Consider the following 12,809-nt stretch of genomic DNA (forward strand, 5'->3'; position numbering starts at 1 on the left):
TAACCCTCCAGGCTCTCCTGGAGCTGTGTTCTCCCCGTCACGTTGTCTTGATTTTCATCCTGCACGAGGCCAGCCAGAGGCAAGCAGATTTTCTTTACACTGTGATGTTGGCCACGGTTCATCTCTGTCTCGGGGTGGTCAGGGCCCCTTCTCCCACTGCAGGGCACAGATGTCCTGGGGAGTCTTGCTGCCTCCTCTTTGACAACGTGGCTGATCCTGTAGTTTGTAGTTTGTGGGCGGTGGTGCAAGAACAGTGGCCTTGTTCTCTGCTGGGCTGGGCGTGGCCAAGAGTCAGGTTTCTGCCCCTGAAACCACTGAGACAGGGAAGGAGTCGGGGGTAGTGAGGACAGTGCCTGGCCACCTGAGGGCAGGGACGGCATGGTGCCCAGAGCCCGTAGAAGGCAGGGACGACATGGTGCCCAGAGCCCGCGGAGGAGGGCTCCCCCCAGGGGCCTCGGCGCCTTGTTCCTTCCCAGGAAGCACTGACGTGGCAACGGGGCCACGTCCTGTGTGTGTGGACACTGGTTTGGGGCCTCACACAACTGACCGAGGTTCTCCTGCTCCATCAGGGGAGCCCCTGGGTCTGGTGGTCTGGGGACACCAGCCGCAGAGAGGAGGGGGCTGCTGCTCCTCCTTGTTTTGGTCCCAACAGCAAATGCGTGTCCCAGGGCCCACCCTGGGGCGGGAAGCACAGCTTCCTGGCCTCACCTCAGCCTCACCCATCAGCTTTCCGGCTGAGGGATTTTTCTGCCCTTGTCTCCCGCCCTGAATCCGGAGGACATGTGCCCTCCACTCAGCCCCCCCCCGCCTCCTCTGAAGCCCATCTTGAGTTTCTCTGCACAGACTGGGTTTCCCTCGGCTGGCGTGTGCCTTCCCAGGCCCACCTTCTGGGAGGACAGGCGGGAAGCCATTGCTTGTTGAGAGAGAAGTTCCCTCGGGTGCCCCTGCATGTGCATCCCCCGCACGGCCTCAGGCAGACGGCCCTGAGCCCTGTGCTCGGGTCGTCTCCGTGGAGCCTGCAGTCCCCGCAGGTCCTCCTGGCACCCTGTTCCCTGCAGCAGGAGTCAGGGGGAGGCCGCGCCCGCCGAGCACAGGTGGGGAGGTCACAGAAGGTGCGTGAGGAGGCCGCGGTCCTCACGGCGCTGGTCCCTGCGTGCAGGTCCCGGAGGAGAGTGTCGGCCAGACCACCACGTCGTCCCTCGTGTCCGTGTGCTCCGGCCCCCGCCTCTTCTGCAGCATGGATGACGGCAGCGGTTTCGCCTTCCCGGAGCAGATCATCTCCTTGTGGGCCCAGGAGGGCGTTCACAATGGCAGGGAGGTCCTGCAGGTGGGGGCCGGTCATGCAGCTGCCCCAGCAGAGGCGTCTGGGCGGGGGCATGGGTGGAGCCGCTGCCCATGAGGGCGGCTGGACAGAGAACCTCGCAGACACAGGCCCCATAGAGGGAAGGCCCGTCATCCTCACTTTTTGCTTTATTTTTTGATATCAGTATGTAGGACATCTTAACTTAAAAGCATAATAAGTAAACCATAGAAAAAGCCCACAGCCTGAAACAAATCCCTTAGAGGGTAGGTTTCAGTATCTCAGACTCACTCCGCAGAGCGTGTCGGCCTCTGAACCGATCCTCGGTCCTGGAAAACAGGAGGGCATCTTAGTGACTGCAGCACGTGGGCGTAGACACCAGGAGGTGGCACCCACATGTGTCGCGCGGTTTTTCTAATCTGGAAGCTGTTGCCCAGACCTCTGTGTCCTCTGCTCCCACTGTGATTTCATTGCTGAGAAGCGTGTTCTCAGCATGTTGTGGAGGCAACTTCCAGGTCACTCCACATACTTTAGCGTCCTGTCATTTTTCTCAGAGAACTCTCGGGGCCATAGAGAAGCATGGAGATTCAAGTCCCCGTCTCCCGGTTTACAGGAAGGACTTCCCCGTGGGCCCTGCCCCACCTGTGTGTCTGCAGCCTGTGGTCACAAGCACCAATCACTGAGAGAGCAGCCCCCGCACCAGTGTTATCACTAGGCCGCTGGCAGGCGCGTGGGCATTCCTGTTCTGCTCTTTTTCTTATTGTGGTAAAATATAGAAAGCAGTTTTTCCTTCTTTCAACTTTACCTTCCCCAGTCCCGAGGGGAAATGGCTGTGACTTTCGGAAATACTTGGCTGTGGCTCATCACTCTAGCAATCATGTTTCCACCAACAGAACCGGCATTGTTGCTATGTCTGTTTGTGCTGTTTAGAGATATATTAAGGATTATTTGTGTCTGACATGGCAAGAGCTCAACTCAAACTGGCTTGGGCAAGAGGAGGACATCAGGGGTCTTTGTGATCAGTTGGGGAAGGAGGATGTTTAGGCTTGGGGGTCCCGGCTCTGGGGGTTGTCAGAACTCTACTGGCCTCTTGGTCTTGGCTTCAGATCTAGCACCCTCGCGCTGCTCCCCAGGACCCCGTGGTCTATACAACACTTGATTTGACAGAGACAAAGCCCTTCTCCAGCCTCCCTGTCAGTCCCCAAAGTTCTCTGCTTGCATATGCCCCCTTCTCTGTCTGTCCCTTTGTACAAGCAGGAGACCTGTGTGCAGCCTGAGTCATGCCCATCTCCGAGGCAGGGAGAGTGAGGGGAGGAGCTATATGTTGACAGTGGGAGGGGGACCTCAGTGTTGACAGGGATCTGGGGACAGGGACCCCAAAGGGATAGGAGCAGGGGAGAGGCTCCACTCAAGAGGTGGAGACTTTGCAGACAGAAAAGGAAGGTACTGGGACAGTGAAGTCTGGCCTGTGGGAGCCATAGGTGTCCAGAGGCCCACTCATCCTGCCTGTCTGATGGGCCTTGCTATTTTCAGAGCCTTGACTTCAGTGTGGACGAGAAAGTGAACCTTTTGGAGCTGACCTGGGCCCTGGAGAATGAGCTCATGATGGTGGACGGGGCCACCCAGCGGGCTGCCTTGGCCTGCTACCGCCAGGAGCTGAGCTTCTGCCAGTAAGAGCCCCGCTGGGGGGTGGGTGTGGGATGCCGCTGGCCAGGCTGGCCTCCTCGCCCAGGGCGCAGGCAGCCAGCAGGATGAGAAAGGGTGCTTCCAGCACTGTCACAAAACACTGCATGACGATTGGCCCAAGAATGTGTTCCATTTTAATTGGATTTGGCTCCAGTTGAGCTGGATATTCAGGCTATCCATCTGCTGAGCCGGTTGGCATAGAGATTGTTATTGTGTTTTTATTGATACTCTGAAGCTACAGAAAAGGTTGGCAGTAATTCCACTCTCCATCCTCAAGACTTTGCATCTCATTAGGTACCAACAGATGAGACCTCTGACGTCAGGCAACTCTGCAGAGGTGCCCAGAGGAAGAGTGCTTTGGGAGGATGAGGAAGGGAGACAAGCTTGGTGCTTCTCCAGTGAGAGAGACAGGCACCAGGATAGCCGGTGGACTGAGCCTCGGGCAGGGCCTGGGGTGACCGGACAGAGACAGGCGTCGCCTCTGCTCTGGGCAACTCCCTGGCACTTACTCAGGTGCCAGGCTACAGGTGGCAAGGCTGTGACCGGGCAGGATAATGGGTGGCCAGCCTTCATCCCTTCATGCGTCCAGTCCCAGGGTGGGTGCTGGGGATCCCTGGTTCTGAGGCCCAGCTGCAGGCAAGACGGAGCGAGGATAATTTCCCACCTCTTCTAAGGCCATCTGGAGAAGTGAGGAGTGCCCGCCCCGGGCTCGAACCTCCTGGTTCAGAAACCTGCTAGAAACCCCATTGCAAGCCAGTTGGCTTCTTGCTGTATGTACTTCTGTAAAACAGACTCAATAACTGCAGAAACCATCCTGGTAGGAGGAGGGTCAGGCTTCCTAGGTGGCCCTAGTGGTAAAGAACCCCCTTGCCAATGCTAGTGCAACCCGATTGCCAATGTAAGAGGCGTGAGAGATGCGAGTTCGATTCCTGTGTCAGGAAGATCCCCTGGAGGAGGGCATGACAGCCCGCTCTATTATTCCTGCCTGGAGAATCCCATGGACAGATTAGCCTGGAGGGCTACAGTCCATAGGATTGCATAGAGTTGGACATGACTGCAGCGGCTTGGCACGCACGCACAGGAGGTGGGTGAGAGCCCAGCGCCAGCCACTGCTCAGCACTCTTAGGCCAGCTGAGTTTGTTCCTTCAGACCGGCTCCCTAGGCCCAGAGCAGTGTCCCCAGTCACCCCTCCCTCCTTTCTGCAGGGAGCAGGTGGAGCAGATGGCCAGGGAGCGAGATAAGGCGAGACAAGACCTGGAGAAAGCTGAGCAGAGGAACCTGGAGTTTGTGAAGGAGACGGATGACCTCCACTCCGCCCTGGAGCAGCTCGCGGAGGAGAAGGTCAGGTAGGTTCTGCTGGGGTCCTGGGCCAGGGCGGATGGTGGACAGATGAGAGGAAAGCATTTCTGACCTATGAAAGTCTTCCCCTGTCTCTCAATGTGCCACTTGCCTCCCTGTGGTTCTTTGCCGTGGCTGCATCGGCCCCATCTCAGACAGGGTAGGTGCCGGGTCCCCCTGGATACACACGGGGCTGTGCACTGTGGGGCTCCGTGGGGCTCTCCGCTGGGGAGCAGCCTGACTGCACACGCCCTTCCTCTGCGGCCAGCGCTGCCCTTCCTAAGTGCCCACAAGCTGATGCCGACTTATTTCTGGCCACCAATCCGGGAGCTGAGAATGGATTTGCGTTGGTCTCAGCCTGGTTCACCTGATTCTCCCGACCACCCCAAAGGGACTCGGTGAAGTTCTTTCTGCATTGGAGAACCAGAGACTCGTTATCTCCATCCAGGAATCTGGTTGGGGGAAACAAGACCTCGAGGGCCACGTAGGTGTTTGGATTTTGCTCCATGAGTAACACGGTATCAGCGGTACATTTTTAGAAATAGCATTTGTAGTTGTGTTAGATTACTCTAATAGAAAAGTATTAAGGGATACATATTCATTGTAGAAAACTTAGAAAATACACTTACAAGGAAAAATAAAAGCAAACATTTCACGTCCACAGAGGTTATCACTCCCAACGTTTTCCTTAGTCCCTCGCTTCTTTCTGTGCACGTGGTCACGTTCAGAGAGCTGTCGTTGGTGTCGTGTTGCATATACTTTCTGATGGCCACAAAGCACCCGTCATGAGGCTCTGGCATATGTTACTGCACCTTCCCCTTTCAAGAGGGAAGTGATATGATCAAGTGTGTAAAACTCGCCCCAAGATCTGCAGGCTGTTAGGTTAATCACGGTCATCAAACTGTTTCCCTGAGTGACAGCTGCCCTTGTGCCCCAAAGCTCTGCGGTGAGTCTGAGGGAGGCCGAGCCAATCATTTCTGGTTCCGACCACAATCCATTGATTGTGGACCCAGCCAGGCTCTGTGAAATAAGAGTTCCCACTTGTCTTCAGTCTGGATACACTGGGTTGGAGAATCCTGTTAGGCAGCTGTTTTAGTGACGCTGTTGTTCAGTCACTCAGTCATGTCCGAGTCTCTGTGACCCCATGGACTGCAGCACACTTGGGTGCCCTGTCCTCTACCATCTCCTGGAGTTTGGTCAAACTCATGTCCGTTGAGTCAGTGATGCCATGTAACCATCTTGTCCTCTGTCATCCCCTTCTCCTCCTGCCTTCCATCTTTCCCAACATCAGGGTCTTTTCCAGTGAGTTGGCTCTTGGCATTAGGTGGCCAAAGTATTGGAGCTTCAGCTTTAGCATCAGTCCTTCCAATGAATATTCAGGACTGATTTCCTGTAGGATGGACTGGTTGGATGTCCTTGTTATCCAAGGGACTCTCAAGCATCTTCTCCAACACCACAGTTCAAAAGCATCAATTCTTTGGCACTCAGCTTTCTTTATGGTCCAGCTCTCGAATCCATGCATGACTAGTGGAAAAACCAAAGCTTTGACTAGACGGACCTTTGTCAGCAAAGTGATGTCTCTGTTTCTAATATGTTGTCTAGGTTGGTCATAGCTTTTCTTACAAGGATCAAGCATAATTTAATTTCATGGCTGCAGTCACCATGTGCAGTAATTTTGGAGCCCAAGAAAATAAAGTCTGTCACTGTTTCCATTGTTGCCCTATCTGTTTGTCATGAAGTGACGGAACTGGATGCCATGATATTAGTTTTCTGAATGTTGAGTTTTAAGCCAGCTTTTTCACTGTTCTCTTTCACTTTCATCAAGAGGTTCTTTAGTTTTTCTTTGCTTTCTGCCATAAAGGTGGTGTCATCCGCATATCTGAGGTTATTGACATTTTCCCCGGCAATCTTGATTCCATCTTGTGCTTCATCCAGCCTGGCATTTCACATGATGTACTCTTGATATAAGTTAAAGAAGCAGGGTGACAATATACAGCGTTGACATACTCCTTTCCCATTTGCAAACCAATCTGTTGTTCCATGTCTGCTTCTCACTTTTGCTTCTTGAAACTTGCATACAGGCTTCACTGGAGGCAGGTAAGCTGGCTTGGTGTTCCCATCTCTCTAAGAACTTTGCACAGTTTGTTGTGGTTTCCATAGTCAGAGGGTTTAGTATAGTCAGTGAAGCAGAAGTATATGTTTTTTGAGGAATTCTCTAGCTTTTTCTGTGACCCAGTGGATGTTGGCAATTTGATCTCTGGTTCCTCTGCCTTTTCTAAATCCAGCATGTACATCTGGAAGTTCTCGGTTCACATACTGTAGAAGCCTAACTTGAATGATTTTGAGCATTACTTTGCTTGCATGTGAAATGAATGCAGTTGTTGTGGTAGTTTGAACATTCTTTGAGATTGAAACACAGGAAAATAAAATCTGTCAGTGCTTCCACTTTTTCTTTTTCTATTTGCCATGAAGTGATGGGACTGGATGCTGTGATCTTAGTTTTTTGAATGTTGAGTTTCAAGCCAACTTTTCACTTTCTTCTTTCACCCTCGTCAAGAGGCTCTTTCGTTCCTCTTTGCTTTCTGCCGTTAGAGTGGTATCATCTGTGTATCTGAGGTTGTTGATATTTCTCCCGGCATTTTGCGTGATATGCTCTAAATATAAGTTAAATAAGCAAGGTGACAATATACAGCCTCGATGTACTCCTTTCCTGATTTTGAACTAGTCCATTGTTCCATGTCCAGTTCTGTTGCCTCTTGACCCACATACAGGTTTCTCAGGAGGCAGGTGAGGTGGTCTGATATTCCCAGCTCTTGAAGAATTTTCCACAGTTTATTGTGATCCACATAGTCAAAGACTTTTAACTTAGTCAATGAAGCAGAAGTAGATGTTTTTCTGGAATTCTCTTGCTTTTTCTATGATCCAGTGGATGTTTGCAGTTTGATCTCTAGGTTCTCTGCCTTTTCTAAATCCACTTTGTAAGTCTGGAAGTTCTTGGTTTATGTACTGTTGAAGCCTAGCTTGAAGGATTTTGAGCATCACCTTGCTAACATGTGGAATATATGCAACTGTGCAATAGTGTGAACTTTCTTTAGCATTGCCCTCCTTTGGGATTAAAATGAAAATTGGCCTTTTCCAGGCCTGTGGCCATTGCTGAGTTTTCCAAATTTGCTGGCATACTGAGTGCAGCACTTTAACAGCATCATCTTTTAGGATTTTAAATAGCTCAGCTCCACTAGCTTTAGTGATAAAGCTAAGGTTTGGCACTGTTTTCCCTGCTGACTGGAATGGTTGTTGCAAAAGATCTCTGCAGCTTCTGAGGGGAAGGGCCCCCGCCCTGTCTTCTGTCTGCCTTGGGATTTGCTGTGTGCTGGTTTTCCAACACTTGTGGTGGAGGCTGGCTTCTCTGTGCCTTCAGTCACCAAGGGCCCTGTTGCTGCCTTTAATTACTGATGCATTTTTTGATGGCGTGGAGAAGGTTGAATGACCAAGGGGTGCCAGAGACCCACCCAGAGGTCACCTGCTAGCTTGCCCCATCGGCCGAGGGACCCGCTGGCTCCCTTGTCTGTGTGGGGCAAGGGGGGCAGTTCATGAGGCCTCCACCGTCCCACAACACGGCAGCTCACCTGTCTGTCAGGTTGGAATAATCGAGTCCCCAATGCCGAGGCCGAGTGCGCTGACGGGAGACCCCGGGGAGGGAGAGGCGCAGGTGGCGCCCCCGGGGAGCCCGATGCATCGTGAGCCGTGTGCCTTGCAGACGCCTGGAGCAGGGATACCAGGGGAGGCTGAGCCTCCTGCGGTCTGAGGTGGAGGTGGAACGCGAGCTGTTCTGGGAGCAGGCTCGGCTGCAGAGGGCGGGACTGGAGGAGGACCTGCAGCGCCTGCAGACGGAGGAGACCGGCCTGCGCGAGAAGCTGACCCTGGCCCTGAAGGTAGGGGGGTTCAGGGTGCTGTGGGGTGCCTCCTCAGTGCCCCCATCCTGAAAAGAGGGAGGCTATATTGCCTGGGGGTCCCTCCTCCACAACCACCCCTTCCTGGGCCAGGACTGAACCCTCCCCGCGGCTCTGGGGGCTTGACGCTAAAGAATGTTTTCTGAAACCACAGAGAGAGCCCATTTCTCAGCCGAAGCGGAAGCGTCCTGGCTTCTCCAGGAGAGTCCAGGCCTCCTCTGCAGCCATGTGGGCCACAGGATGGGGGCCCTGGGGCTCTCGGCTCTGGGTCAGCAGCTGCCTCCTGGGCTGTCCCCCTGGGACCAGAGCACTCGACCAAAGACAAAAGCGTCACCCGCCCCCAGCCCTTGCTGTGTGACCTGGATCGGGGGTACTATTTGGGGCTGTGGAGAGCGTCCCTGACCTGCTCCCCGCCTGTGTTCGCTTCCAGGGAGGTGGCCCCGGCCCCACCTGCTTCTCCTTCCCTGACTCGGGACTGTGATTTCTGTCCTCACCTGCCCTGCCTCCCTCACCTCCCTCCCTTAGAGGAGAAGCCAGGCCTGCCTTCTGACAGTTTCCTGTGTCTGCGGACACCGCCTTCCGTCCGGTGGACTCCTGGGCTGTTGCGGTGCAGCTTCAAATCCGTCCTTTCAAAGATGGCTCGGGACGGGTTGTCACCGCCTTCCACTCGTGCTGCTTATGACCTTGTTGAGAGCTCGGGTGGGCGGGAGAGTCTCCCCTGGGGCTCCTGCTCCAGAGCCCTGCCTCTGGCTCCCTCCTCCATCCCCAGAGCTGGCCAACCACTGACCTGTGTCTCGTAGGAAAATAGTCGATTGCAGAAGGAGATGATTGAAGTCGTGGAGAAGCTCTCAGACTCAGAGAAGCTAGTCCTGAAGCTGCAGAATGACCTGGAGTTTGTGTTGAAGGACAAGGCAAGTCCTCTTGCTGACTCTGAGTCCCCAGAGAAGCGCCTGTGCGTGCTGGGTAAAGGGCATCAGGGTCTTGATGGAGAATACACAGGAGACGGAATTGGATTTTTCTGCTAAACTTCCATGTGCTGCTCAGTCACTCAGGTGTGTCTGGATCTTTGTGACCCCATGGGCTGTAGCCTGCCAGGCTCCTCCATCCATGGAATTTTCCAGGCAAGAATTCTGGAGTGGGTGCCGTTTTCTACTCCAGGGGATCTTCCCAATCCATGGATTGAACATGCATCTCTTGCATCTCCTACATTGGCAGGAGGATTCTTCAGCACTAGTGCCCCCTGGGAAACCTAGAATTCCGTAATGGAGAGGAAATTGTTAAGGCTACTTTGCCTCCCCTTCAGGCAGTGCAGGAGTGCAGGTGACATCCCAGTAATGCCCTGCATGTTGACCTTCTAGTGACCAGACCTGGACCAGTCAGCAACTTCTGCACAGACCCCATTGCTGAGGTCTTGGTAGTGGGGGGCACAGAGGAGTGCTTAGAGACCTGGCCCTTTCCATCACCTTGAGGGGAGGAGAGAGGGGAGGGAGGTGCAGGTTCCGTGCAAGGGGCCTCCCAAGTGGCCGAGGCAAGAAGGCAGCCCAGGGTCCAGATGGGAGCATGACCACCTTCCTGAAATTATGAACATCCTTCTGCCCTGAGACCTTTTAAACAAAGGGTGGGGAGGAAGAGGAGGGACAGGTGGCTGCGCCTGCAGATGCTGGGTGTGTTGGGGCAGTACGAGGGGGAGACAACCCACGCTGTACCTGGCCTGAGGTCCTGGCCCTCATTTTCCTGCCTGCCCCTGTCTTTCAGCTGGAGCCACAGAGCACAGAACTCCTGGCCCAGGAGGAGCGATTCTCAGAGATCCTGAAGGAATACAAGCTTAAGTGCCGGGTAAGTGACCCCATGCCCAAGTTAATGTTAGGGGCTATCTGCTCAGGACTGGTGGCCGCTTCCACCTCCTGGCCTGCACGTGGAGGGGGGCCCAGCCCAGGTCCACAGGAGCGTCCCTACATGAGCTGAGCGGGCATAGCCTCTGATGCGGGCTGCCTCCTTTAGTCGAGGTCTTCTGAGCCTAGGCCACTTGGGAGGCCCCTTGCACGGAACCTGCACCTCCCTCCCCTCCCTCCTCCCCTCAAGGTGATGGAAAGGGCCAGGTCTCTAAGCACTGCTCTATGCCCCCCACTACCAAGACCCTAGCAATGGGGTCTGTGCAGAAGTTGCTGAGTGGTCCAGGTCTTGGCTGTGTTGCGTGGCTTGTGGTATCTTAGTTTCTCGACCAGGGATCAAACCCACACCCTTGGCAGTGAAAGCTTGGAGTCCTCAATACTGGACTGCCGTGGAATTTCCCGAGCCTCATGTTCTGCAAGGAGTCAGTTGGGACTTTGCCTGCCCAGCACCTGTGCCCGGCCCCACACGGGCTGCCCACCCCAGTCCCAAGGCTCCGTGTGTCCGGGCACCATATAGGGCTTCATCTTGTTTCCTGTGGTTGAGTGTATGCGTTTCCTGGGCCAGACCTACATGTGAGCCCACTCAGCTGGCATTGCCACCATGCAGAGCAGGGTGTAGGTGGTGAACAGTCCCTGCTGGGAAACATCACACTCTTACTCCCTGGAGACTGTCCAGGACTCTGGCAGATTAACATGATGTTTGGGGTTAAGGGTCTAGTATTCACTTGCTTCTTAATGGTTTCCTCCTGGTTAATGTAAGAACTGTCTCTCTGCACGTGATGCTTTGGCCACACCAGAGGATAAAGGGGAGCCCGTGCTGGTCTGCAGTGTGACGTGACCCCGCCTCCTGCCCGCCACACCCCGAATCCCGGTGCCCCTGCAGTCCTGTGTATGCTCACCTGTGTAACCCTTATCAGAGACCGAGTGGTGTGGGGGGTTTGTGGTTAACTTTCTGGAAGGAACTCTCCTTCCTGCTGTGTTTTCTCCCCCACTTTGAGCACCTGTGACTAACCAGCAGTCAATACGTTGCTTTAGTGCACCTGAATCTTTTCATACAGGTGTAACCCCCTTTGTTTTTTTCACATGACTGTCACCTAACTTGCTACTCATTTCACTTTTGATTCTTGAAATTTTACTTTTTGAAATTTTGGCAAAAAAAATTTTACATTTTAGTGCTACTTATTTAGAGATTTTCCCTCTTTTGGGGGAATATTTTTGACTGTTTCAAACTAGCATTGAGAACGTTAAATTTTTTTTTTTTTTTTTTTTTGTGAATAATTTTGAATACACAGCAGTGCAAATTTCTGGGCAGCCAGCCCCTCTTTGTGTGTGCTGACTCAGCCTGGCTGGCACCGCCTTCCTCTCCAGTGCTTTCTGAGCTGCTGTTGAAACCCCACTCTCTCCTGCTTTCTTGCTGAGCTCACCTCTCCTGCTAAAGCTAACCAGAAGAGAAGCCTCGAAGGTTCCAGAGCCCTCAAACCTAGGGCTTCGCTGTGTGCAGTGGTCTTGGTGCCTTTCTCGGCTCTTGGGGTAGCACCCTGTGACTGCTTTCAGCATCCACAGGCACCCCAAATTCACAGGCGGCCCACATCAAAACAGGCATCTGGCTCCCCAGCCCTGCTGGATGCAGCCTGGATGGGCAGGCTGGGACCCAGGACAGTGCATGTCATCCTTAGACGCTTAGAACAGAGAAGTCTGCCTAGCATATTGCCTTAAGGACCTGTTTTCTGGTTCTGCTGAATTTGTGGGGCATGTCTATGGTCTTAAGGAACCACTGAAGGGGCAGGGCATTGAGTAGAAATGATTCTGTTGATGTTTCCGCCATATCAGCACTGCTCAGTAAGAAGAACAGTCACATGTGTACTTCCAAGTTTTCCAGTGGTCACGTTAAAAAAGGTAAAAAGAAATAGGTGACATTAATTTTAATAACGTTTTATTTACTCTATTACTTTCGCAGTGTCATCATTTCAACATGTAATCAATATAATCACATTGTAAGTGGGAGATTTTGCATCCCTCTTTGGGAACCTGGTCTTTAAGATCATTGTAGAGTATATGCTGCACACCTCGATCCAGACTGACCACGTCAGAGATGCTCGGTGGCCTGTGTGGTGTCACTGTGCGGCGGGGGGCCGGGGCCCACACACCCGCCGCCCCACGGGCCTCCCTGCAGCTCGCGCGTCCTGGCCTTGCCTTTTGCCCCGGGACAGAGGTGCTCGCTCTGGGGATATTGCGTGTTTGCTCAGGAGTTTCTGAAGGAGGTTCAGTGACCCTAGTAAACATGCGCTTCCTCTAAGATCTGCAGGGCCTGTCCCTTCTCCCACGTGGCCTAGAGCCGTTGTTTAGAGGCTCCTCCTCCCAGGGCGGGTGTGGGCACAGGCCAGGCACTGGCCTCCAGGGTGTTCAGAAAGAACTGACAAGAGCTGCCTGCAGAGGAAACTCAGATTAAAAAATCAAAGAGGAGGGACTGCCCTGGTTACCCAGTGGTTAAGACGGCACTCCCAATGCAGGGGGCACGGGTGTGATCCCTGGTTGGGGAACTAGGATCCTGCAGACTGCATGGCACAGCCCCCAAGAAAGGAAAATCAGAGAGGGATGTGGGGCCTTGACGCTGCATGTGGTGTTGGCTGCTTTGGCCTCCCC

General features: G+C 53.7%; 1 protein-coding gene across 5 annotated transcripts in view; it reads left to right on the forward strand.

Annotated features, from left to right (window-relative positions):
• NINL (ninein like) overlaps positions 1 to 12,809 on the forward strand; it is a 114,415-nt gene that overhangs the window by 77,220 nt on the left and 24,386 nt on the right. For all 5 annotated transcript variants that reach the window (XM_065920895.1, XM_065920894.1, XM_065920896.1 and 2 more), the window contains 6 exons: positions 1,160 to 1,327; positions 2,834 to 2,970; positions 4,192 to 4,332; positions 8,082 to 8,256; positions 9,075 to 9,185; positions 10,030 to 10,110. In XM_065920895.1, the coding sequence (XP_065776967.1) occupies positions 1,160 to 1,327; positions 2,834 to 2,970; positions 4,192 to 4,332; positions 8,082 to 8,256; positions 9,075 to 9,185; positions 10,030 to 10,110 (813 nt within the window). The remainder of the gene's footprint in view (positions 1 to 1,159; positions 1,328 to 2,833; positions 2,971 to 4,191; positions 4,333 to 8,081; positions 8,257 to 9,074; positions 9,186 to 10,029; positions 10,111 to 12,809) is intronic.

The sequence above is a fragment of the Muntiacus reevesi genome, chromosome 2 (genome assembly GCF_963930625.1).
Source record: "Muntiacus reevesi chromosome 2, mMunRee1.1, whole genome shotgun sequence".
In the NCBI taxonomy this organism is placed as follows: domain Eukaryota; kingdom Metazoa; phylum Chordata; class Mammalia; order Artiodactyla; family Cervidae; genus Muntiacus; species Muntiacus reevesi.